Genomic DNA, 26,937 nt, shown 5'->3' on the forward strand with positions numbered 1-26,937 from the left:
GACCATTGATTGTACTTCATATACTGTTTGTCTACTAACTGAAGTTATTACAAGCACTCCATCTGTACAATACACTCATGCTAGAGACAGCTCATATAGCTACAGTTTTTAAAGAACTGATCTGTGCCTTATGACAACAAAACTTCACTAATAAGAAACCATCATTATTGACTACCGTAGTAAAAACTTCATAATATTGGTATTATGAAGGCTTTCCTTTTTCCTATATGCTACATGAGCTACATAGGCAAGCCATGAACTGTGTTTTTCATGTTATAACTGTTCAAGAGTCCATCCCTTTGGGGATCTGTTTCTCTTTGAGAACAAGAAGACATTAATATGCAATTTGATTTCTTCTATTTCATTCCTATTCTATTTCTGATTGTAAGTGTGTGATGGTGTGTGTGTGTGTGTGTGTGTGTTAATTAAAGAAACAAAGCCAGCACTTTCAATGCACCGTTTTCAATTTATACTTTTGAGTGAGAGTTAGGAATTGTTGTTGGACGGAATAGTCTTCAAAAGTCTCTGGTACATTTCTGACTTGAGAAATCTGGGATAGGAATCTCTTTCCATGTGCATATACACTATCCTTTGAGCCTCTTCAAAACACGTTTGAGTGGGTTCTTGAATATTCCTGATGATAGTTTCTCTTGTTGAACTGTCAATGTTAATCTGAAAAGTGAAATTACATGCAGAGCATACGTAGGTATCATTGAAGATAGAAACCATAATGGAAAGGTTTAATTTCCCCCCCCTCTCCCTTTTTTTTTTTTTTTTTTTTTTACTGGAAAAAGGTAATTTTGTCTGAAATTCTGTAGATATCCAAAAAGACTTTTAAGAGACAAACTTTGCTCTTTCAAAAGCAAACATCCACCTTCCTATCCCAGGTTAAAAACCAAAACAAAACAGAAAACACATAGCCCCAGACCAAGGAAATCTCGGAAACCATTGCTTACTTAGATGCACTGGTTTGTTAGTGGAGTCTACAAACAAGGAAGTTTATGAGATGAAGGTCTCTTTTAAGGAAAGGGGAAGTTGGTGCTATTTTAAAGTTTATCTTTCTTAGTAGTCATGATTGTTGGTTTCAATGAATATGCCCTGAAATGGGAAGAGAGTGAAGAGAAATGGAGAAATAAAGGAGAGAAGTGGTTATTTCAATAAACCAAGTATTTTCCAGATAAGAGTTTTGAGGAACCAGTCAATAACGTAGGACTGTCCTGTGAGATGGGAATCTCACATAGCATTGTCCACCCTTATCCCTTGACAAGAATTTTCATTCCTTATTCTTTCTCTACCAGGAGGGGTCCCAGTGTTTCACGCACTCATGACTCTCTATTTTCTTGAGGCCGTTGTAAATGATTGGCAGAAATATCAGTGGGAATGTTTGCTGATTGGCTGCTTTGGAACTGAGGTGAGCAGTGAGTTTGGTGTGGAGGCACAGACTTTTCCCAAACCACTGGGGTATTCAATATGCCAGTGTATGGCATCTATAGTTCCTTCCAGCAAAGTCGATTCTTCTTTACAAGGACTTCTTCTCCTTTTTTTTCTCTCTCTCTCTCTTTCTCTCTTTAAAGAAACTCTTCCAGGAATTAGGATAATTTAGTGAGAAGCAGCTCTGGGGCCAGACAGGCTTAACTGTGAATCCTAACTCTCTCACTTATCAGCTCTGTGACACCGAACAAGCTAATTAACTTCCCAGATTCTCAGGCTTCTTATCTGTAAAATAAGGTCTACAATATTGAGTTTGTAGCATAGTAGGAGATACTGGATATGAAGTGCCTGGTACATGTGTGTGCTTGAGAGATCTTAGCGCCCTCCCCGGGATGTACTGATTTCCATTAGCCGTGACTGTCGCGTAGTTACCTCTCTAGGGGACTGTGGCTGGATGTAAATCTTATAAAGTTTTCTTGCCCTAGAAATTCTGCTCCACCGAGAGGCAGTTTTCTTATAGGTTTCACAGGCCATCCAGAATTTAATATTCTCGTCACTGTGCTCCATTTTTAAGTATGCTGTATAGACCACTGGACCATCTAAAAGTAATGGAGAAATCAGTTTATTTTCATGGATCAAAATCATTAGAAAATCTGAACAATATTTAATTCAGGTTAAAACTAAAGTCTAAATCAAAGCTTCCAAATTATTCAACAAGTGAATATTGTATAATGATACATACACACACACACACACAAACCACACACACACACACACACACACACACTACATCACACTTACATCCAAAGCATATTTTGACAATGCTCATTAGTAGTGGGGTCATCGCTTCATTCCTTTCTTCTGAGTCATTCAGAGGAAAATGTTCACTGAAGTGGGTGGGTTTGGGGCAGGAGAGGTCACTGGGACTCAGAAACAGGGCTTAAGTTGGATCAGTAGACAGAGCTTCATCATGAAACTGACATGAAGATCCAAGTCCTCCAGCCATACTGGAGGGTCAGGACACGGTTTAGAATCTCAACAGGCAGGTCAAGTTTGAAAGAAAAATATCCAAGTCATGTAGAAGTAATGAATTGATCAGGTTGTACAGCCTGGGGTGTTTCTCAGTATCCAACATGGAGAACATGGATGGAGGAAACGTTCAACTTCTCATTATGCTTTATGGTTCAAATGAGAAAGGAAGGACCAGACGAAGAATGGAATTCAGGTGTGGTGTTGAAAACTCTCTCAAAATAAAGAACAGGACAATGGGTATGTGTAGCATGACCATGAGATGACTCTTGATGCCAGAGATGATCATTGGTAGTTTTGGTATTCAGCTGTATTTTTGGAGTGGGTAGACAAGGACATACATGTGAAAGGTGCTTTTCTGACTGAGGCACTATTTTGTAGAAAAGGGTTAGGCAAGCTCCCAGAAATATAGCACATTAAAGAAAATCTCTGGGAGGACTAAACATTCTCAGTATTGAGGATGAACCCTCTCAGAACTTCTTTTGCTGACTGGGAAGTCTCTTGGCATATCTGAGAAATTGAATTGCTAAATGATGAAACAATGTAACTTTTAATTGATAGTAAATAGAAGTGTGTGTGTAGGCACATTGAATATGTGACCAAGTATAGGATTTTGATTAACAATATTTTATTCAGTATTATTAACTGTCATAAGAAATAATGGTAATGAGGTAGAGTACCAATATAAAGTCAAGCTTTCCAAGATCTTCGTATTACAGAATAGGCTGAGTTTTCTAGCACTAGAAAGCCGTAACTTCTTGGCTTCTACTGGCTCTGTCAGCAGTGATACAAAAATAAAGATAGCAATCAAGATATTTTTATTCAAGAAAAAAAAAACTCAAAAAGAGGCAGATCCCCTCTTCAATTTGCAAGAAATGTGCCTTCATGGGAACACACAAAATTAGAGCATGTCTCATGAATATCATGAAAGTCTAATCTTCATGACATTCAGTAGGAAATGGTTTGAACGGAATAACACTTGAGTTGAGAGGACAGATGAGATGGGGATGGAACGTGTATAAATATGTAACATAGGAAATGATATGGATTAGATATTTCTACCCAATGGGGAATACATTTTATCTTAGATTTCAAACAAGAAGTTTCTTTTCACCACCAAGCAACTTTAAGATGTGCCTTGCTTCATCACAGGCACAGAAAGCTAAGGGCAGAGACAAAGACTGTACCAAGCAGAGCTCATCTTAGAGAAATAGCTGAATGGGAAGGCAAACCAAAACCCAAACAAAACAAAACCATAAAAAAAAAAAAAATCAAAACAGAAAGCCATTTCTAGCTTAATAAGTAAAGCTAGAAGACAATAATTTGCAGTGTGTGTTGAAGAAATGGAGTCCTAGCTAAGAAGATAAAAAGCAATTTGACATACTTTGTACTTAGTGGAATTTGGACATTGCGTCCTGAGGAACAGAATTTGAGAGTCCTAAAAGAAAGAAGTGATCTATGGAACAGGGTAAGGAATGAGGTACCAGATAAAATCTGTAGATCCTGGAATGAGAGTCAGCCACCAGGCTACTTGGATGGCTCGAGTGGCTGGGCGGCTAGGGGAGAAGGAGATGACTTGGAAACCAATATTAGATTCTATGTTATAGAATTCTGAATTTGTGTTGATACTTAGGTTTAGCTTCATTGCATAGTAAAATCTTTAGAGATTCTCATTTCAGAACCTGCCTGCGTCTGTGTCAGCCTTCTCTAACTTCTTTCCTGATTGAGCGGAGGAAGGATTTTATGGGACCGGGCAAATGGTTCAACAGTTTTCAAAATACCCAAGGCCTTTGCTCATGAAACCATCCATGCATTGCTGTTGATATTTTATGTAGACACTTGATATGATAGATTGTAGTATTGGTCTTAGTTACTTCCTGCCCTTCTTATAGGAGGATGACATTTTATGTCCTACTTATATCAGCCTTGCTTATTGGACTTGTTTTAGCCAAGGAAATATATGAAATGTGCCATGGATAGCTGGAAGAAGGTTTTAAGCAGAAAGTTGAAGCAGGTGGTCTGCGATTGCCCTTCCAACTGGTCTTGCAAAGGACACATTCTGGGAAAGAACCTTTGGTCTGAAGGTTAGAATGAAGATATGGAAGAGACCTGGAGCTGAACCCAGTCACTGTGTGACATGAACAAGAAATGAACCTTTCTTGTAAATTAGTGGGATTTGAATGTGGTCTTTTACCTGACCTGGACCTGAAAGCTGACATCGATCACTTGGACCTCTCTGATATTTCAGAGAAGATTCTGGTGCCTGGAATCAGTAGACTCACATGGCTGGTATGTTTTATAGAATTTTTATAACTTAGTCAAGTAAGCAGCTGAAGATGCATTTGTATGAAAGTGTTCCAGGAATATGAGTAATTATTAAAGTTGGAACTGATTTGCTCAATTGAGAATTTCTACTGACTCAGACAACAAATGAATTTAAAGGTGGAAAAGCCTTTTCCAAATCGGGCAGTGAGGCCCAAAGTAGCCCGTTCTGAAGTTGTAAATGCTACTCCTTCCTGAGCATTATACTCTACAGACCGTGATTTTGCTTGAGCAGAGTGAATAAGGAGAAACAACTAGAATTGCTCATTAAATGGAGAAGATGGAAAAAATAGGTTTATGTCATATATAATGCATGCTTTTTTCTTAAGAATGCGAGTGATGCTTTTGGGAGTCTCTAGCATGATCTTTTTAAGCTAGTCACTGAAATTAGTATTTCTATGACACACAAGATAACACATGTCAGTATCTTGATGCAGAAGGAAAACGTGACATTCCTCTTGGCTGAGTCAGAGCAGTGGCCCATCTGTTGCAGGATTGTTTTCTGCAAGGGGAAAAAGCTTACACCACAAATTAAATCCTAACGTTTTGCTATATTGCGGTCTTTCATCAGAAATGCACCTAAAACAATTTTAAATTTATTTTATTTTCAATCTGTACCACTTGGAATAATAAATTCCATAATTGTACTAGACTCTATATGAAGGTTAAAAGTAAACCTGCTTTACTGAGTTTCTCTAGTTTGGCTACTATGATATTAATCATTTATGATTTTTCTCTTAACTTCTTTTTGCTGTGTTATTATAAAAGTAACTTAAAGTACTATGAGTTGTTTTTAAATACAGAAAACTTCCAATAAAGAGAATAAAGATTATTGACAATTTGATATATTTCCCTTTGTTTTTTCAGTCCTTTGTTAATGTTTAACTTTCTATCTAACTAGTATTCATTCATGGATACAAACATAGATACATATATAAATTACTGACATTATACTATGAAAACAATTTTGCATCATTCTTTCATATTTAGTATGTAGGAACACTTTCTTCTTTTGATTTTTAAGGGTCACATACTGGTCTATTGCAAGGCTACCCTATTTTATATTTAGCTACCCTGCTATTATTGAATATCTATGTTGTTTCCCACTTTTATGTTGTAAATTATCCTACACTGAATGTTTCGTGTATAAATCTTTGCATCTGTAATTATTTTCTTAGAATTAATTTAAGGGGTGGAATCCTTACGTTGACAGATACTGTATTTTTGGAGACTATTGATACTTGTTGTAAAATTGCTTTCAGAAAGATTTCATTATTTTTCATTACTAACATTAGTGTCAAAATGTCTGCTCACTTCACCCTTTCCAGTCTGATGGGGATAAAACCAGTGACTTACAGTTGTTTTAGATTTTTAATATATTAATGCCGAAACATTTTTTCTTTCTTACTGACCATATCTTTTCTTTCTGTGAATTTCAAATCATATAACAATTTTTTTACACTATTAGTGTTTTCTGGAATTTTTTCAGATCTTTACATATGAGAGACATAGTTATATTTATTGCATTATCTTCTCTGCTCTTTTTACATAGAATTTTTGTTTATGATTTTTGAGAAAAATATGTAAGCCATCTAATCTGAAAAAAAAAAAACAAAAAACACCTCATTTTGTCTATCTGACCTGCTTTCAATCTCTTTTGCACTTTTATCAGAGAAAAAGAAAAAATCTCTATAACAAAAATCTGGCCACAACCCTTTAATAATAACCTTTCAACCTTTTCCCATTATTGCCCCCATAAAAAAAGCCAGACCTTGGCAGTGGCTACAGGGCCCATGAAGATACAGTGTTCTCGACCTCTCTGCCTCTTTCTTTGTCACTTCTGGAAACATTCTTGGTTTGAGTGTTGCTCCTGGCCAAGCCATGTGCCACCGCCATGCTGTTGTACAGGCAGTTCCTTCTACGAGGTGGCCTTTGTACTCTGATCTAAGACTCATGTGGAGCATCTCAGTTTCTGGAAAAATTTCTAACACTCCCCTCCCCCACCTAAGTAAGTGTTTCCCATCTGTTGACAAATAGCACCTGGCCCATCTTATATAATTACAGTTCTGTCTCACCCTGCATCACAGTCTGCTCTATCTACCCCTTTACCTTTGATTACTTTCCCACTCCCGGGCTCATACTTCGTGAATTAGGACTGCAGGTCTGTCTTCACACGCCCAGTGGCTTTGCCCTGCCTTGTATACAGCAGGTAGTGACTAGACCAGTGTGTCAATCCAGGCTTTCGGACTTCTCATACTTTTATGTTTGAAAGTGATTCTCTGCAAGTTTTGAAAGGTGAAGCAGCAAGCCATAATTATTTAGCATCCTGGGGGCACCAAAGACCAGAAGATTTTACCTGGCGTGTTGTTCCTTTTTGCTTTTTTTTGGACACTGAGACAACATGTCCTAATGCAACAAGGATGTGTCTGAAAGGCCAGGTTTTGTTGTTCTGTTTTCTCCCTCAAGGGAACAAGTGCACGAGGAGTTAGAGAAGACAAATCGTGCCGTGTGGAGGAGCTGCTACCCCGCAGGGGAGGTAGTGTGAGGGCTGCCGAGGGGAACCATGGCAACAGCAAGGGATTAGCAGAGGGCAGAGTAAATTATAGTCTAGGAAGCTGCAGATCCACAGCGAGCAGCACAGAATCTCTCTCAGAGGAAGAGAGCTGAGGGAAAGGCTCTGTCTGTGGGATCAGGAGGCATGGGGAGTAACAGCATCCATCCGTCACTTCTAATGTCTGCTTTGTGCCAGGCTGAAGATGCACCAGGCACAGGAATTGGAACCGTCTTCATGGCCTCCAGAGATATGATAGTCCTATAGCATCCAACCTGGCATTTCCAAGGGTGTTTGCAGGTGATCGTGGTAACTGAGAAGGAAGGAAAGTATACACCACCTTGAAGGATGACTTTGACCCAAATCAATGGTGATGTAAACTCTGTGATTCACAAAACCTGCCTATTTAGAATGGCTTAACTCTACGTCTGCTCTGGAACAAACTGAAGAGAACATACGAACATATGTAACTGGACTTTCTCATTTGAAATCATCTGGGCAAATTTTATGTGGGCACTCAACATTACACAGTCATTCTACCACCCCTCCGTAATATCTTGGTTCTTTCACTCGCCAGAAACTATTTCTTCTCGTCTCCCTTCTCCCTTCCCTATCTCTCGTCAGCTCTGTGCTGATGCCCTTGCCTCAGACCTCACAGAGAACACTCATTTCATCAGGTAGGGATGCCTTCTTCTCCCTCCTTTCCAACTTTTCTCCTGAACTGGAAACAATGTCTGAGCCATTCTTTTCTAACTTCCACTTTACTATGGTTTCTCCATGACTTTCCATTTCTTTGTTGCTCTTGAAATTGTCCCTACCCTCTTCTATGTCATCACTTTCTTTCTAACGGTTGCCATCACCTCTACTGTATTTCCCAAATAAAACCAAAAATGGCTCTTGACTCTATGTTCTCAGTATTGACCTCATGTCTCCTTCTAACCTGTACTCTTTTTTCTGCTGACCTTCACCCCAAAACTTATGTAAATGATTCCCTATATTCTCTCCCTTGCTTTCTGTTCTCCTATCCATTCCCGTGCCCCTAAAACAGTTCCTGTCAAGGCACCACTGGCTTCCATATTGCCACATCCAGTGATCCCTGGTCTTTTCTCATCTTACCAGTCTTCTCAGCAGTCTTGGACACAGCTCACAGCTCCCTTCTTGAAATATGCTCTTCATTGCCTTTCACGGTGATGTACTGTTTTGCTCATCCTTAATTCACCCGAAGCTCTTTTTCCACCTCCTTTGCTGACTCCTCCTCTTCTCTGGATTTGGCACTATCAGCATGCACCTAAGCTCCATTTCTGGATCTCTCCTCTCCTTTCCCTGATACTCCCTCTTAGTGATCTCACAGTCCCATGACTTCTATTAGAGTCTATATGCTAAGTACTCTTGGCTTTGTCTTCCCCGCTAACTTATAGTCTTACATGGTTTATTGCAATAGCTTCCCCAACCAGCTCTCTGTTTCTTTCTTTTTTTTCCTTTCTTTTTTTTTTCAGAAGAGAATCAGAGGGGTTTTATGTTGTTGTTGTTGTTTTGTTTTGTTTTGTTTTTGGGAAAAGGGGCAGGGGCAGAGGGATAGGGAAAAAGAGAGAATCTTATGCAGGCTCCATGCTGGGCTCCATTTCATGACTCCAAGATCATGACCTGAGCTGAAACCAAGAGTTGGATTCTTAACTGACGCCCCAGAGAGTACCCTTAAAATCACATTGACCCTTGTTACTCTGCAATTGAAAGCTTTTTATGTGGCCAATAAGTCTTATACTTATGATATGGTGAGCATGGTTTATTTGAAGACAATGTCCTCGCTTATCTCTCTGGGCCTTTTAAACATGGCTTTCCTCTGCTTGGGCCACTCTACCCACAGATCCCAGCCTGGCTGGCAGCTTCTCATTGTTCAGCTCTTAGCTCAAATTTTACCCCTTCTGACAGTTGTCTTCTAGTCATACACTTGAACTGTCCCCTTATATCTGCCTTCTCTTTGCCATGTCAGCTGGTTTTATTTTCTTGAAAGCACTTACCACTTTCTGACATTAATGTATTCACTATTTATTTGTGTGTTTGTCTATCTCCTCCTCTAGAGGGAGCACATGAGCTGAGGACAGTGACCTTGTAGGTATCTTTCACCTCTGTCCCAGTGCTGGGAAGGTTTCCCACACCCAAGGAACGACTGAAAGAATCATCCAAGCAAGTTAGTTGCAGTTTTACTAAACTTCTTTCTATTTTGGGTCAACATCATTTAAGGAAAAATTTTTGGTAATTCTCAGGTACTTTTATGAGAAAGTAACAAATAGTTTTGACATTTTTTTTTTTTCTGGTCCATTAAAAAACTTATTACTACTTTTATGTCCATTTGCAAATAATGTAACTCTTCTAAAAACTTGGGTGTTTGGAAACTTGGAGAACTTTCTATCACCTGCAGACTTGGAAATTTCGCAGGGTACTTTCTGCTTAACTCATTAGGGAGATTTTTTTTTTTTTTTTTTTTTTTAGATTTTATTTATTTATTTATTATTTGTCAGAGAGCGAGCAAGCGCGAGCGAGCACAGGCAGACAGAGTGGAAGGCAGAGTCAGAGGGAGAAGCAGGCTCCCTGCGGAGCAAGGAGCCCGATGCGGGACTCGATCCGAGGACGCTGGGATCATGACCTGAGCCGAAGGCAGCTGCTTAACCAACTGAGCCACCCAGGCGTCCCAGGGAGATTTTTTTTTTTTTTTTAAAGATTTTATTTATTTATTTGACAGAGAGAGAGATCACAAGTAGGCAGAGAGGCAGACAGAGAGAGGAGGAAGCAGGCTCCCCACTGAGCAGAGAGCCCGATGCGGGACTCGATCCCAGGACCCTGAGATCACGACCTGAGCCGAAGGCAGCGGCCCAATCCACTGAGCCACCCAGGCGCCCCCCAGGGAGATTTTTTAATGAGACCAATTTTTACACTAAATCCTGAGGAATCCTACACACTGTCTCTCTACTGGACTTCTAAAGTAGTTGACTATTTTTAAAGTACTGTCAGTCAAACCTCCTTATTATTTTACAGCAGTCGGAATCAAGTCCCAGTTCAGATCTGCCTCTTGTGAGAAGCTTTCCCCAGAGACCTGCTATCCCCCACCATCTATCTTCACCCCTTAGCACAAACCTAGTGTGTATGTGCTACAGACCTACCTACGAGGACTGTGCTAGGCGATCTGTTATTTCTAGTCTCCCTTCTTTATAGTTGTTCACAAATTGTTTATGGTGCATGTATATATTTTTTTAATATTTAATTGTGGATGCCTTCAGGAAAGTACTTCCACTGTCCCTACATTCTACATAGTTGGAACTCACTAGATGCTTCACAGCTCAGGGATCATACTTCACACAGTATGCTAAAACTCAAAGCAGTTTGTTCTTAGCAGTTGTTTGAGCAATCTGTTCAGCCCTCGGATTCTCATAGGATGCTTCCTAAGTACACATTTTTCTTCAGTCACAAACTACACTTTTGGGATATACTTTAAGTGCTGCTCTTCTATAAGGCTGTCCTAACCCAACCTTGCAAGTAATTTTATGTCAAAGAAATGTGTGTCTGTGTTTTTCTTTCTATATCTAGAGCTTCTTTCTGCTTGTCGAATGTAATAATAGACTCTTCTTCAAGGGAAAGGCAAAGCTTTATAAAGCCATCCTTACTCTGGAAGCAAAAGCCAAAACAAACCAAATGAAACCAAACCAAACCCTGCCATTTAGCCCTTTCTTCATCGTTTGGTGAAAATGTTGTCAAAGGCTATTATTTTTAAAAAGTGTGTGTTTGCCTTGCCCTTGAAGTTCCATTCAGGATATTACTAGAAGTAACAATCACCATTTTCTACTTTACCACAATGTGCTATCAGTTGTAGGCTTCCCTGTTTTCTTCTGGGAGATTTTCAGTTTTTGGAAAAAATCTACTCTTTTCCCTGTGTTATTTCATGTGGTAATGGGTGCATGGAATTTTTTTTCCCCAAGCACATTGCCTGGTACCTAAGTGCTTAAGATTTAGTGAATGGATATTGAACACACATACTCTTTTTAAAAAATTAACTTGTTTGTCAATAATGAATCATTGAATAACATCTAGGCTATTAGCATTTTTAATTTCTAATTAAGGTCTTAATTTTGACAGGGTTCTGTTCTTCAATTGACGATATTCTTAGATCCCCTCGTCTCAAGAGGAAGTTGAACTTAACTGTATTGCAATGGCTAGTACTTAATGGCTGTTCAGTAAACATCTCTTAAACCGATTCCTGTTCATCCATTGAAACCATACTTAATACCTTTCCTTCCTACATGTAGTTTCTGAACTACATGTTCTTAGAAATAGTCTTTTAATCTCTGTAGAAAGAAGCATCTACATATCTTAGGTAAAGAATACATTTTACTAATGTCCTTGGTTAATGTAAACACACCTTATTCTCTGGCACATTTAATGTTTCTTTGTTTTTTTGTTTGTTTGTTTGTTTTGTTTTGTTTTGTTTTATATTATCTTCCTGGTTGGATGGTCCAGCGATGAATTGTTTTATCCCTTTTTAAATTATGTGATTATTAAATTTTACATGAATTTCACAGTAATTCAATTTCTCCTAAGATTCTTATTCTGCTTTTGCTGGTTTAATAAAGAGCCTTCCCATCCTCTCCTTTTCTGTAAACTTTGCTTATTCTTATGACACTAGACCTCTGAATAGCTAATTGTAATTAGGCTATCACTTGAGGTTATTAGATCATTACCCAACAACTAACTGTATTCACTTTGTTTATGAGGCCTTTAGGACTGGCACAGAAAGTTTTATGTAATATGGCTTGATAGTTGGATCTTTTCTCACTAATATTTATCTTATGTTAGTATTCATTGAACATTTATTAAATGCCCATTGAATACAAAGCACATTTTTAGCCTCTGGGACAGGAGATGAAAGGTGAAATCTCTCTGATCTGTGTTTTCAGGGAATTTAAAAATCTACTGAGAAAGTGTCTGTGGAAAAAACCCAGTACGCTAAGTAACCATACTTAGAAGCGGAATAAATACTGATACCAACGGAAGAAAGAGGGCAAGTATTTCCAAGAGATGGCAGGGAAAAGGTGGAAGTTGAATTTTACTAGCCAGGACGGGCAGATAACAGAGTAGACAGAGGACTTGCCAAGAAACCTGGAGCAGGTGTGCCATGGAACAAAGGTCACCCTGGCGGAGGGGTGTGTCATGTGAGGAGGGAGAGCTGCGGCTAAATCGTAGAAAGTGTGTTTGAGTTTGGGATAAAGGGTCTTAAAGGCCAAGTTAGAGATTTTGAACTTTTTGGTAAGCAGCAAAGAAAAAGGAATGATATTCAGAGACATGCACTTTATTACTAATTAAAGTAACTACCATTTATTGCATGCCTAATCTGCATCAGCTATTAAGCTAGGTGTTTTATGGCTAACATAAACAATAATGCTGGAAAGATGGGTGATATTATCCCCATGTTACAGATAGAGAATTTGAAACTTCAAGAGGGAGATTAATGTGCAATGTTGCAAAACATAGATTTCAGCGGCTGGGACTGAAATCCAAATTATTTAGCGGAGGATCAATCAATATAGCTGACTGAACAATATATGCTTTTGTCTCTTCCTTTTACTCCAGTGTCCTAAAATTGACCCCCCAAATTTCAATTTTAAAAATTCATAATCATGCTGGCAAACCGGATCACAAAATATGAGGAATACTTAAAAAGTCAAAGGCTGGGGCGATTCACAAGAAAATCCTGGCCTCAGATGTTTATTGGAAAGGGTTGTTAGGCTAGGTCTGGAGGTGTGGATCCCAGTAGGGAGGGCCATGAAGTAATTTCCAGAATAGCTGAGGAAAGGGTTCCTGTAGAAGGAGCCAGGGGTCTACACCACTGGTCTACACTCTATGAGTCAGCTGTCTCCATGCCAGGAGGGGCCCTTGTGTCAGAGAGAGCAGGAGTGCCCCAGAAACACGGTCACCCCCAGGAGTAACAGGAAGTACTCTATGCAGAGTCACCACTGATACATCCCATCAATTAAATCATTAAGTAGCATAGCTAACTCCCTCTCCATAGTCAGTAGGTGTAAACAGGTGAAATATTTGCAGAGAGTCTATTAGGGAATCTCAAATAAGAAGAGGTCTGTAGACAACAATTAGCAAACATTTGATGGGGACAAAGTCCATTAAAAAAATACTAAATTCATCAAACAAGAGAATTTTCTATGAGTATCTACTACATTTTTTTTTCCTCTGCGTACCTGTCTTCTGGTACTTATCAACTTTCCAATTCTCTACCCCAAATACAAGTGGCTGCTCCCATGAATGCACACACTTTTTTGTATTCCTTGCTTTGAGCCTATGACTCTATCTCCCTAATATCCATTTTTGTTAACTCTCATTTATACCATCTGGATGTTGATACTTCCATACCACTATATGCAGATTTATATGAAGTCTTGTGTAAATCAGACACTGATAAAACAGAAAACTAACTCCGAGGAGTTTCAAAACATTAAGACTCAAACTTTTCTTACTTTTGAAAGCACTAAGAGCAGCAAATTGTTGAGTTTTCTAAAATCCTAACTTTAGAAGGCCATGGTAAGGCAGTGTATTTCAGGATGTGTTACAATTTAAGCATATTTTCTAAGGGATTTTACACGTACACTTGTCAAAACTAAAAATTCCCAGTGACTAATCTTGTTTTAATTAACACCAAAGAAAATAATAGTGGTTGACACGACAAACTATTTTCAGGTTTTCTTTTTTTAACTGGGAGCAGTTGCCATTTAGAAGGCTGTGAGAAGAGAGGCGTACATTCATCATCTAGTGCCACCTTCTTCTGTTAGGAGTGAAACTGACAGGTTAGTCAAAGATGAAATATACGCAATACTCACATTTTGTAGCCATCAGCTTTTCGAAAGACTGGCCCCACTGTAACACTTCCTCCAAAGTAATGCTTTGAAAAGAAAAAGAAGGTGCTCATTGTACCAAAGTATTCTCAAGGGTTTGCTGAACTACAGAGAAATACATGATCTTGAAAATAATGCCAAATTATAGTTGTACTCTATTTGTGTGTGGTTTTGGATGGAAATTTATCTTTCTGTGATCTCCTACATTTTTGTTTTTTTACTTTCTAAATTACTAAACTTAAAAAAATTGTGAAAGTAGTATAAAATTTAAAAATAAATTTTTAAAAGATAAAGATCCATAGTCCTTTAATTCCATTATTCCCAACTTACTACTATTCATATTTTGATTTACTTGTTTTCAGTGTTTTTGTTACTTGTGTGTGTGTGTGTGTGTTTAACTAAGAAGTAGCCATACTCTGAATGTGTGTTTGTGGACATGCATACTTTGTTTGTGTATACATATATATGTATATATATTCACTTGTATTAAGCTTTTTACGTGTCATCGCAATTATCTTAAAATCCATTTATAGTGTTACGACTTATAATTATAACATTATAATCTTTAATAGTCATTGTGGAGGGTTCTACAAGGGGGCATTTTTTTTTTCTTCTTTTAAGATTTATTTATTTGAGAGAGAAAGAAAGAGAAAGAATGTGGATTGGGGAGGGACAGAGGGAGAGAATCCTCAAACATGGACCCCAATGTGGGGTTCGATCTCATGACCTGAGCTGAAATCAAGAGTTGGCCATTTAACCAACCAAGCCACCCAGGTGTTCCTATAAGGAGGCATTCTATAGTTTACATAATTATTCTCAATGAGCATCTTGATTATTTCTCATTTTTTTAACATAAAAACTTGTGATTAAGGCTTGCTATGCTCACACAGGGCAATTGCTTATGGGTGGGATTTGTAACAGTAGAATTAAAGTGGGTCAAGAAATGCACATTAGGGGCGCCTGGGTGGCTCAGTGGGTTAAGCCACTGCCTTCGGCTCAGGTCATGAACTCAGGGTCCTGGGATCGAGTCCCGCATCGGGCTCTCTGCTCAGCGGGGAGCCTGCTTCCTCCTCTCTCTCTCTCTGCCTGCCTCTCTGCCTACTTGTAATCTCTCTCTGTCAAATAAATAAAAATAAAATCTTTAAAAAAAATGCACATTAAAATTTTTTTTTTTTAAGATTTACTTATTTATTTGACAGAGAGAGATCACAAGTAGGCAGAGAGGCAGGCAGGTGTGGGGGGAAGCAGGCTCCCCACTGAGCAGAGAGCCCGATGTGGGCTCTATCCCGGGACCCTGGGATCATGACCCAAGCTGAAGGCAGAGGCTTTAACCCACTGAGCCACCCAGGTGCCCCAAGAAATGCACATTTTTAAGGTTCTTGGTATAAATTGCCAAACTGCATTTGGGTTTGCATCATGTGCTGCTGGCATCAGTAATGTGTTGGCCCATGTAACTATATCTTAGAGATTATCCACAAAGTCTATTTGCATGCATTCATATAATAAAGTTAGTAACCTATATGCAGATATTTTCTCTATTATTTGTTATAATTTTTTTTTTACAGGCTGAGGGTTTGAATTTTTTAAAAGTGAATAATATGTGAATAAACGGTATAAAAACTATTTACCATTTCAAAAAATCTGTGGAAAATACTGGGTTTGAGGCTTCATTTCTGTTCATCTTTTGGGGCTTTGTGAGGTGATTGGCTAGTGACTATGGATTCTTACGTATCATTTTATTTTCTCTCCTTCAAAATACTCAATGTGTTCATCGCCATTCAGCTTATGATTGTTTCAATTTACAGTTGGTTCACTCTTCATCTTCCTGTTTCTGGTGATGTCAAGGCATCAGCTCACTGTAGATACAAGTAAGCCCTATGCATTGCCTACACCTGGTGTAGGGAGCTCAGTAACTGGTGTTGCGGGAACAGCTATCAGCATTAGGAGGGACTTAACACAATGAAGGAGAAGATTAGTCAAAGAGGTTAAAACATGACCTAGAACATGCAAAAATATCAGGAGTCTTAAAAAGGTCAAATGTCTTTTGTTGTCTACAAATTTGGATGGTCCGTGCCAGTTTTAGGTGGACTATGTGCATCAGTACTGAGGCTTAACAATATACTGACATTAAGATTGCTTTCAAAAACCATTTCCATGACATGGTATCTGACTCGTTGTTCTTTTCTCTTACTAGAACTTTAAGAACAGTGACCTACAGTGACCTTTCCCATCCAGTGAAATGGTAAGTTCGGCAAGGTATATGGCATTCCTCTTGGCTCCACCCGTGTTCCCATTATATAGGAAAAAAAGAAAACCTACAATATGAGCCAAGATGCTGTCATTGTCTTGGCTTAGCTTAAAATAAAGCGTTGGCACTTTGTTGTTGAGAGAATTCTTCCTTATCTAAGATTCATGAGATTTATGGGAATAGATCACGATCAGAGTGATTACAGTTGGGGTTCAAGTTGTAAAATGAAATTTGGTTTTGGTTTAACCCCATTTTGCTTGTAATTTTTTCTGAGCATCTCAAGTTTCATGCTGTCCCATTGCTATTCAGGTGAGAGTATTTCTAAACCTCTCTGTCCCCTCACCCATCCGGATTTCCTAATAAAAGCACCAGGTACAAAACAGGGGAGCATTCTGAGACCTCGTGGCATTGTGGAAATGGGAATGAAGAGTCACTGGAGTCTGAGAGTCTGAGAGTCCTGAGTTCTAATTCCAGGGCTGCATTTAATAGCTTTTGGTGTTGCCTAAAATCTTTGAGCCCCAGTTTTATTATCTATAAGATGGGGATAATACCTATCTCTCGAAGTTATCTTGAAAAGTAGAAGGTCATGAACATACAACACCTATCCAATGACTGTTATCTACCAGCTTGTCATGACCGTAAATTCTCTTTCCCTGGCCGCCCTCTTCCCCGATGGCTGGTCTACAAGGTGAGTAGAAGGAAACATGAGCCCCTGGTGGTGAGACTCCATGGGAGTCATCAGCAGAAGAGATGGAAGCTGTTCCCGAATTAGCCTACTTCATCTCCCTCCCAGCACAGCAGCGTCACCTGGTTGTTTAAAATGCTGAGCTTTGGGTCTTCTTATCTCATCCACCTACCACTTCAGCCTCCTCCTCACCTCACACAAATGCTTGTATTTTCAGATATTTTGCTATTACAGGGCAGGAACAGGCATGCCAGGAGCTCTGACCATAGCAAGGGAGATGGGGTCAGGACTGAGCAGTCCACATGGACTTGGTTAGGCACTCTGGTTAAACTAACACACAGTGATCCCCAGTGTGGGAATCCTGGAGTGTGTGGGAATCCTTGAGGTGGAAAATCCAATCAAACGGTTTGTTACCCTTCTCTGGCATTATGCATTCCATTTTAGCAATCACTATTCCCATCCAAATGGCTACATGTTTAGTTTGGCAAAATATCCAAGAGACTCGGGAGGCTGGTAAGCATCTGGTTATCACACCAGTCTCCCTTCTTCCAAATAGACATGAGGTTTCTGGCACTTTTAGATGGAGGGTTAAAATCCTGAAAATATTTTGGATAAAGAATCTCATTTGAACATAAACAATATAAAACTTTAAAGAAATCTAAGAGTGTTTATAATAGACCCTGTATAAACATTAAACTTGCTTAATTCTCAAGTGTAACCCATAAATAATGAACATGAAACCTTAGGGTAATACATGATTGCTCTTCTGGAGGAATTGCTCATGTGTATATGCAAATTTTACTCTCTGAACAAAATATATTAAATTAGCCATTGAATAAATGTACACCTATTTATCATGTGATACATATGCATGAGAACGGCCATCTAATTTAAATGCCACTTACTTTGAAGGAAGACTCTTAGATTCATCTCTGCACATCTTGCAAATCCAACAATTCCAACTGCTCATTTTTCTAAAGCAATACAAAATGTACTTAGTATAATTTAGTCATTTAAAATAATTATATGCTAGAGTCAATGTCTCAGGAACACACAAAATTATAAATCATGAAAAAATAAGCATCAGTTTTTGAAATTAACGGGATACAACCACTGGTGGCGTGGGGAGGAGAGATGAAAATAAAATAACTCATCTTATAAATATTTTTTTAGAAATGCAGGTACTTCAAGTTGTGACTTTAGAACCCACCTGGGCCACTTATTCATCCTAATATGTTTTATTTTTTTTAATTTTTATTTTTTTAAAAGATTTTATTTATTTATTTGACAGAGATCACAAGTAGGCAGAGAGGCAGGCAAAGAGAGAGAGAGGAGGAAACAGGCTCCCTGCTGAGCAGAGAGCCCGATGCAGGACTCGATCCCAGGACCCTGAGATCATGACTTGAGCCAAAGGCAGCAGCTTAACCCACTGAGCCACCCAGGCGCCCCAATCCTAATATGTTTTAAAAAAATACAGCTTACTGAGAAAAATCTTCCCATTTAGGGCCCACCAACAATGAATTCGACTCCTGGGTCTTCCCTTTTTTTGGGTAATTTTTAAAAGATCTCTCAATATATCACACAAGAATTTGCTTCTTTGTAATTAGCCAAAATAGTGTATATAGCTAAGTAAAAAAATAAGATTCCTTAAGGGTGAATTCTGAGAAGGGTGTTGCTTACCTGGTTTTCTCTGTTGTTGGCAGCATAACCTTGGCTTTAAAATTTAGGTACAGTTTACTCAGCCCAGGCTTTATATAGAAGTGTATGTTATAGAGGGTTTTAAACTCAGAACATTGAGAAAACAATTCAAAAATTTAAGAGTACTTAAATCTGCAATTTATAATGAGAGATGGAAATATTTTCTAAATATGTATGCATTACACACAATGAACTATTAAGGATAACAGTGAGTTTTCATATTAGTCTTCACTGATTCATTCAAAACATCTGTTGAACACTTGTTATGTGCCAAGTTCTGGCTGCCAGTGTTCCATGCGGATCCTGTCTTTTCCTCTTCCTATCTTCACTAGCAAGCAGTTAAAGTCTCTCTGATGGGGACTTTGAGACAGGAAGTCCAGTGGTCCATGAGTACACATAGGAGAAGAACCTAGCCAGACTTGAGGGTGGTTAGAGACAGCGTCCCAGTATAGTAATAGCTGAGCTGGAACCCACAGGATGTGCAGGAATGTGCTGAGTGAAGAGGACAGGGCAGCTTGGGCATTGGTTCATGTTCCAATTGAGGAAATGAAAGGAATGTAGTCTTCTCATGAATCTAGAATATGGCAGGGAGAAAGCTGAGAGAATGGGCTAGAGAACTAAGATTGGATCAATAATCATGTTCCAAAATGTTCATTGCAGCAAGAAAGTGATGAGAGATGAAGTTGGAAGACCTGCGGAAGCTAAGCATGTTGGGCCATACACTCCATCAATTTCATAGGAAGGAGCTGGAAAATTATTAAAGATTTTAAAATATGAAGGTGACGTGCTAACATCTGAGATGGGTTTTGGGAGTAGAATTGATTGTAATGGTGCAAGGGTGTAATCTGGAAGACTAGTTAGGAGATTGCCCGCGGGAATGTAGGTGAGGATCTTACAGGGTTCGATTCGGAAGGTGGCCGGAGAGCTGAAGGGAGAGGGACAGATTTTCGACGTGGTAGAGAACCTGATGTATTGGATATGGAAGGTGGGAAGCATGCAGGAAACAAGTTCAGATAAAAGATTTGAACTCAAGATAAAGGTGGCGGTTTTTATAAAACACATAGGAGAAACCCAAATAAAAGATAAGATGGTCCAGGAAGAGAATATGAACTCAGAAAAGTAGACGGCCCAAGACAGATGACTCAGAAACACACTGAGAAAGTGAAGCCTGCAGAAGGCTTCAGAGTATAAACAGAAACCAAGGAATGAGTTATCAAAAAGCAAAGACCAGTCAGTTGAGTGTTAAGAGCGGGGAAGAGATGAAGGAAAAAAGAATGGGTGGCTCAGTGGGTTAAGCATCCTACTCTTGATTTTGGTTCAGGTCATGATCTCAGGGTCCCAAGATCGAACCCTGCCATGCTGGGCATGAAGTCCGCTTCAGATTCTCTCTCTCCCTCTCTCTTTGCCCCTCTCCTCCCTCCTAGGCCCGTTCCATGCACATGTGAGCACTCTCTCAAAAAAAGAGAAAGCGAGAGAGGACAAGGGGGCCTAGCAAATATCCATCCGATTTGCTAACACGAAGGTCATCAAGAGCCTTGGTGAGAGGGGTTTTGGCAAACAGGGAGGGCAGAAGCAAGAGGGAAGAAAACAAGAGGAAATGGAGACCAGAACCAATATAGGGCTACTTGGACTTTCTTTCTCTCCTTGGCCCTCTCTCCATTCCTGCGTTCCCTCCGTCTCGCCCCTCCTTCCTTCCCATCTAATGAAAGCCATGAACAAACAGTGTAACAGAGACTGAGAGGCAGGACTGTGCTCTCTGGCTGTTCTGGCCTGCACATCTCTAAGAATCTGGTTCACAGGGGCGCCTGGGTGGCTCAGTGGGTTAAGCCGCTGCCTTCGGCTCGGGTCATGATCTCAGGGTCCTGGGATCGAGTCCTGCACTGGGCTCTCTGCTCAGCAGGGAGCCTGCTTCCTCCTCTCTCTCTCTCTCTGCCTGCCTCTCCGACTACTTGTGATTTCTCTCTGTCAAATAAATAAATAAATCTTTAAAAAAAAAAAAAAAGAATCTGGTTCACAAAATCTACAGTGTAAGTGACCTGCCCTCGGATTGGCAAATAGTGTTCATGGAAAGAAGTTGTAGACTTAGGAGAAAGGAGGAAAATCAATAGACATTAGGTTTCTGAAAAAAAAAAAATTTTTTTTTTTTTAAGGGACTAGAATTCAGATTGAGGGATAGAATATTGAAAGTGAAAATAGAGGAAGAAATAGCTGGGTTTTTTGGTTTGTTTGTTTTGTAACTGGAATAGGTCTAGATCTAAGTATATTTGTAGGTTTGGGGATAAGAATTTGGGGGTTCTGTGGTCTGTTGGATTTCATTTTCTGTATGGCTTCTCTCCCATAAGGTGGAGCAAGGGACAAGTAGCTAAGTATATCTATAGGAAAAAAAAAACAAATTTAGGACTCTTGTGATTGCAAATATAGATTTAAATCAATTTAAGCAAAAGAGAGAGTTGATTATAAGGATAACTGTGTATGCAGACAGATTCTAGATGGCCTTAAATGTTGGGCTCTATTCTGTTGTAGCAATAATTCACTGAGGTCTTTGAATTATGGTGTGATGAAAACAAGATGCTTTGTTAGAAAGATAAATCTGACCAAGGATGATTAACACTGAAATAATTGAGGCTAAAAAATCTTTTACATTGATTGGTTATTCATAACCGACCCTGTGCATAATTGGACCCTGAATTAAATTTTAAGATTCTTTATCTCTGTAATCACTTCTAAAGTGCAGATTATCCAATGGCTCCCTGCTTCTCTTCTAAGTGGGAGGCTGGTAAAGAAGTTCTTTCTGTCATGTGTCAATAAAACTAGTCATCCCTGGCTTCTGCTGGACCATGACTTCTCCCTTCCCTACAGTATTTAACACAATTTTTTGTATGTCATTGTCTGCTCACTTGGTGTATCAGAGCTATGTGCACACATTAGTGATTTCTGTAACTAAAATTCATGTCTATTTACAAGCTATCATATATTTTTAAGAACTTTGTTGGAATTGTTTGGCAAAGGTAGAACAGGCTTAGTATGCAACACGTATTGAGGTCAGACGCATGACAAAGGTAAAGTAATTTCGAGATGCTCTAGAGTTTAGAGAGTTCCCACAGCTCTTTTTCTTTCTTTCTTTTTTTTTTTTTTTAAAGATTTTATTTATTTATTTGACAGACAGGGATCACAAGCAGGCAGAGAGGCAGAGAGAGAGAGAGAGGAAGGGAAAGCAGGCTCCCCGCTGAGCAGAAAGCCTGATGTGGGGCTCGATCCCAGGACCTTGAGAGCATGACCTGAGCTGAAGGCAGAGGCTTTAACCCACTGAGCCACCCATGCGCCCCAAGTTCCCACAGCTCTTGACAGGTGGTTGCGTATGTTAAAATAATTCTATGCTCCAAAGCCAAAGAAACACGGCTGTGAGTTCAGGATCTTATTAGCTGTGTAATTGTAAGTAAACTCTTAGATTCTTAATTTCCTTGTCTCTAAAATGGAATTGTAAAGATTAGAAAAATGCTTGCACGCAAAAACTTTCTGTTCCAGTTAATCTGATCTTCCTGTAGCTTCTTGCACTCTGTCACTTAGGAAATATTTCCTGAACTCTCTTGTATGTACAGGAAACACACATTCAGCCAGACTGCATTCCTTCCCCTTTTTAAATTTCATCTCAGACCTCGCAAATCTTCTAGTTAACCTTATCCATTCTTCAGTGTGTTAGTACACTCCCTTGCAAATCTTCCTGTTCTTTTGTACCACGTTCCTGTATTTCTGTTGTTCACATATTAGTAGCTGGGGTTCCAGCTTAGAAGTAGCCAGATCTTCTGTAGCAGGTCAGGCACTTTGGGTGCACACATCATATTGAAGGGACAAGGCTGCCAGGAAAGATTTGTTTGGCCAGACGAGCTCTGAGAAGACAGTCTAACCAGAGCTACCCTTTACAATTATATGAGGTTGTCTCGTCTATGGACACACATTGTCTGGAGGAGAGAAGAGGCTTAGGTCCCCCCCAGTCTCTTTGCCAACCAAAGGGCCTCCAAATGGGACTTCATTCATGTAGTGAATGAAGACCATTATTTAAATTTAAAAGGCCATCTTTTAAAATTCCAGCAAAGGCTCTGTATAGACGAGTAGTAGCCCTGTGTTCAGCTACGTGATTAATTTAGGTTCTCTTGCCCAACTGGCTCATTAGTTAAACAACATTGAAAAAAGAGGGCAATAAAAATATAAATGTATGAAATAATATTATTTATATTTCTGACTTCTATAATCCTAATAGACTATAAATTCCCCAAAGTGTTAAGTTCAAATGTTACTTGATAATCATGTTTAAGTAGTTATTTATATATAATCTAGTATTTTAAGTCAAACATTCATAAATTAAATTACAGAATACCAATATAATGACATAAAGGCATCCACAGTGAAATAAAGTATTTAGTGACAGAATTATGTAAAAGATGTATTATGTGTAAATTAAATCACAAAGCAGTCTTGTTTTACAAAGATCTTTGGTTTTCTAGTCCATTGAGAAATAGAATTTATTGGGGGATTGTCCCGATGTCAGAGTTCTGCTCCATGTCCTTGCCCACCCCATGGAGCCCTATGGCCTGTCTTCTAATATTTCAGAAACTGAATGTCCACTGCACCTCCCTTTTCTGATTACTCCTGGATTCACTATGACTGTGACTATACACCACTTCTTTGCTAAAATCCTGCAGAACATTGTCCATGTCCTCATAATGCCCTCTGCATTGAAACCAAAAGATAAATTCACAAATATTTAACTTAGCTTCCAATAATAGACAGATTGGTTCCCTTGAGCTTATTACTTCTTCTACCCAAAGCACTGCTTAAAATTATAGTTAAGGCTTAGACATGGAGAAAAAAAGGAGATTAAACAAAGAGACAAAAACCAACAAAATCTTTTAATTTTGGAAGATGGTAGACAGATGCAGGAATAGAAATTAAAATTCTCATACCTCTAAAATGAGAAGAGAAAAGGTCGCCTTTGGAATTTTGTCTGCAAAAATGAAGAAAATAAAATTCAGTCTGACACAAATAATTTCCAAAAATAACTAGTGGTTTAGAAAGAAATATCTGCAATTTTTCATTCAACAGTATATGTCATTAAGTCATAGATCTGCATCTAAAAACCAAAATTTAGAATGGTGGAGTGAAAAGTTTTCATATTTATAATTGAGAACTTTAAAAAAATATTTATTTCTTTGACATAGATCACAAGTAGGCAGAGAGGCAGGCAGAGAGAGAGAGGAAGCAGGCTCCCCACTGAGCAGAGAGCTTGATGTAGGGCTCGATCCCAGGACCCTGGGAACATGACCCGAGCCTAAGGAGAGGCTTTAATCCACTAAGCCACCCAGGTGCCCCTATAATTGAGAACTTTTAAGGAAAAGTTTTGGTAATTCCACAAAAAGTAAATTAATAAATTTACTTGGAATTAGAGCATACATAGTCATTTACTGGTCAACATAAAAATTAGCCTAAAATATTCTAAAGCTTTAAAATTCTATTTTGACAAAATTTTATTTCGACAAATAAAATTCTATGTTGACAAAATATTCTATAGAATTGAAATTCTATTTGACAGAGAGTTCTCTGTAAAAGAATGACCCAAATGGATATGATATAGAATTTATTTAAATTAGAGAAACTCACCAAATTTCAAATCAATAACAATCATTTTTTTCTCATGTTAGTAGTATGATTATGGAAAAATTCCATTGACCTAAAAAGAAAATAATAACAAAACCAAAAATGTTATTATGTACTTCCTAGAGAATGCATATTTGGCAAAATAGTTCTATAAATACCTTGTTTTATATTTTAAGTAAATAATTTTTCTACTTAGTGTTAGATTATCCTTATTTTTCTCCCCATTATTTTTACCTTAAAAAAATTAATATATAACGTATTATTAGCCCCAGGGGTACAGTTCTGTGAATCACCAGGTTTACACATTTCAAGCACTCACCAGGTTATCCTTATTATTTTTTTTTAAATTTTTTTATTTATTTGACAGAGATCACAAGTAGGCAGAGAGGCAGGCAAAGAGAGAGGAGGAAGCAGGCTCCCCGCTGAGCAGAGAGGCCAATGTGGGGCTCGATCCCAGGACCCTGGGAACATGACCCAAGCTGAAGGCAGAGGCTTAACCCACTGAGCCACCCAGGCGCTCCAGGTTATCCTTATTTTTGATTTAACTTCTGATCTGGAATTTTATTAATTTCAGAGATTGATACTGTAAAAATTCCTATATATTTTATTTGTGTTTTCCATTGCCATTTCTTTATTTTTTGTTTACCTTATGTTAAGCCTGTCTTTTATTTACTATTTTTAAATTTTTTCTAATCTGACTGTCTTTTAGATTTTTTCCATATCCTGTCAGTAAAACTAGTGCTCACTTTTACACTCTAAGTGTAGAGTATTTAAAAACAGGTCTCCAAAATGATTTTGCCTCCAATGTTTCTCTTGCTTTTTTTAATGAAAGCGTATATTTCATCTATACAATCTAATTCTTAGAGTGGTTATAAATGCTTTAGTGATGAATTTAATTAGATATATATTGTGCCAGAATAAATCCAAGTTTTCTCTAGCATTTAAATGAAATCTTTCTTAAAGTAATATGAAACTAAATGAACTTTCTTAAATTTTACCTTTCCACATATTTAAATGTTTTTATTATCCTGATAGATAGCTATAAATTCATTCTATTCAATATAATATCTGCATTTAAATGTGTTTCTTATGTTATGGAATGTCACATGAAACTTAGAAAAACCTCAAGTTTTAGAAAAACTCAAATTTACATTTTAGTGAGGTTTTGTTTGCCATAGCACAGAAAATTCTTGCCTTTTAAAGAGCAAGTAATTTGTTTTTTATTTGTGCCTATTAGGCGTAATATTAAGGAATGAAGAAACTCCATAAAATCAAAATGAACAATGCTTCATGTAAATCTTGCAATGGTCGATACCCAGAATCAGTACAGGTAATCAAATAATGGAACTAATTATTTGATAATGCATGATTTTTGAAGCAAACGATTCTGAGACATCTGGTTTTATAATATACCCTTATTTAAACACATATATTTATGTTCACACACACACAACCACATAAAATAAAAGACCATACTCTAAATCTATACTCTATTCTTTACTGCACAATTTAGAAGCTTCATTTATACATGTATGACTGTAAGTATTTTTTAGAAAGCCTAGGCCAGGCAAGTTATTTTTTAAGTATAGAAAGCCTAGGCCAAGCAAACATGTGTTCAGTAGTTTGTTTTCCTCAGAAGAAATCTAATACTTCTCGCAGTCCTGCTGTTAAACATCCACTCATTATTGATATCAAACCAACATTATTGTATTCATCAACTATTTTACAAAATCTCATACTTACAAATATATCCTGTAGAACGGTCCACCATGCTAAATTTTATTTTCTAGCTGTATGATCCTTTTGAAATCAGGTTCTGAAACACTATGAGATACCCAGCATTTTGTTTTGCCTGGCATAAAATAACTTTACTGTCTCTGTAATCACCTTTGATGGCACTCTGCCCTCTCTATGAATGTTCTGTTTTTACACACATATCTATGCAAAGGGAGGTTTTGTTGATTATGGAAAGTAGTGCTGTGGGACTGCCATGCATTGCTGATAAAGAGTTTTTTTCTAACATTATCAGCCTATCTGAAGCAATCAGATGATTGGAACCAGTAGTTCTATGAAATTTTCAGTGTAATATTCAAAATGTTTTCCAAAATAATCAATTTTTCTACTTTTAGAAAAATTTTTCTACTTTAGCTTAAAGAAGAACATCTACTTTTTAAAAAACTGAGAATTGACTATCAGTAAGTAAGCTACACCTGCAAGGACTTGTTATTAAATTATTGAGAACTAGTAAAATAATCTGTTTAGAATAGTCAAATTACTAAGGTCTTGTAATAACTGAAGGGTCTAAAAACGGCTCATTTCTGGTTAAATCTTTCTGGCTCCTTCAACTTGTCTTCATAGGGTGATTTCTGGACTCACCATATTCTTCAGTTAATAATACCTATTAAATTCTGAACTGAACACAGAGCTC

The 26,937-nt window shown here is 38.2% G+C and overlaps 1 protein-coding gene across 1 annotated transcript; it reads right to left on the reverse strand.

Annotated features, from left to right (window-relative positions):
- Positions 1-230: 230 nt before the first annotated feature.
- RGS13 (regulator of G protein signaling 13) lies at positions 231-26,435 on the reverse strand. The gene is made up of 7 exons (XM_059147152.1): positions 26,253-26,435; positions 24,513-24,582; positions 23,819-23,859; positions 18,065-18,133; positions 14,212-14,273; positions 1,864-2,030; positions 231-672 (listed from the first exon to the last, which is right to left on the reverse strand). The coding sequence occupies exons 4-7, from the start codon at positions 18,127-18,129 to the stop codon at positions 487-489; spliced, it is 480 nt and encodes a 159-aa protein (XP_059003135.1). The 5' UTR covers positions 18,130-18,133; positions 23,819-23,859; positions 24,513-24,582; positions 26,253-26,435; the 3' UTR covers positions 231-486.
- Positions 26,436-26,937: the final 502 nt, after the last annotated feature.

The sequence above is a fragment of the Mustela lutreola genome, chromosome 14 (assembly GCF_030435805.1).
Source record: "Mustela lutreola isolate mMusLut2 chromosome 14, mMusLut2.pri, whole genome shotgun sequence".
Lineage (NCBI taxonomy): Eukaryota > Metazoa > Chordata > Mammalia > Carnivora > Mustelidae > Mustela > Mustela lutreola.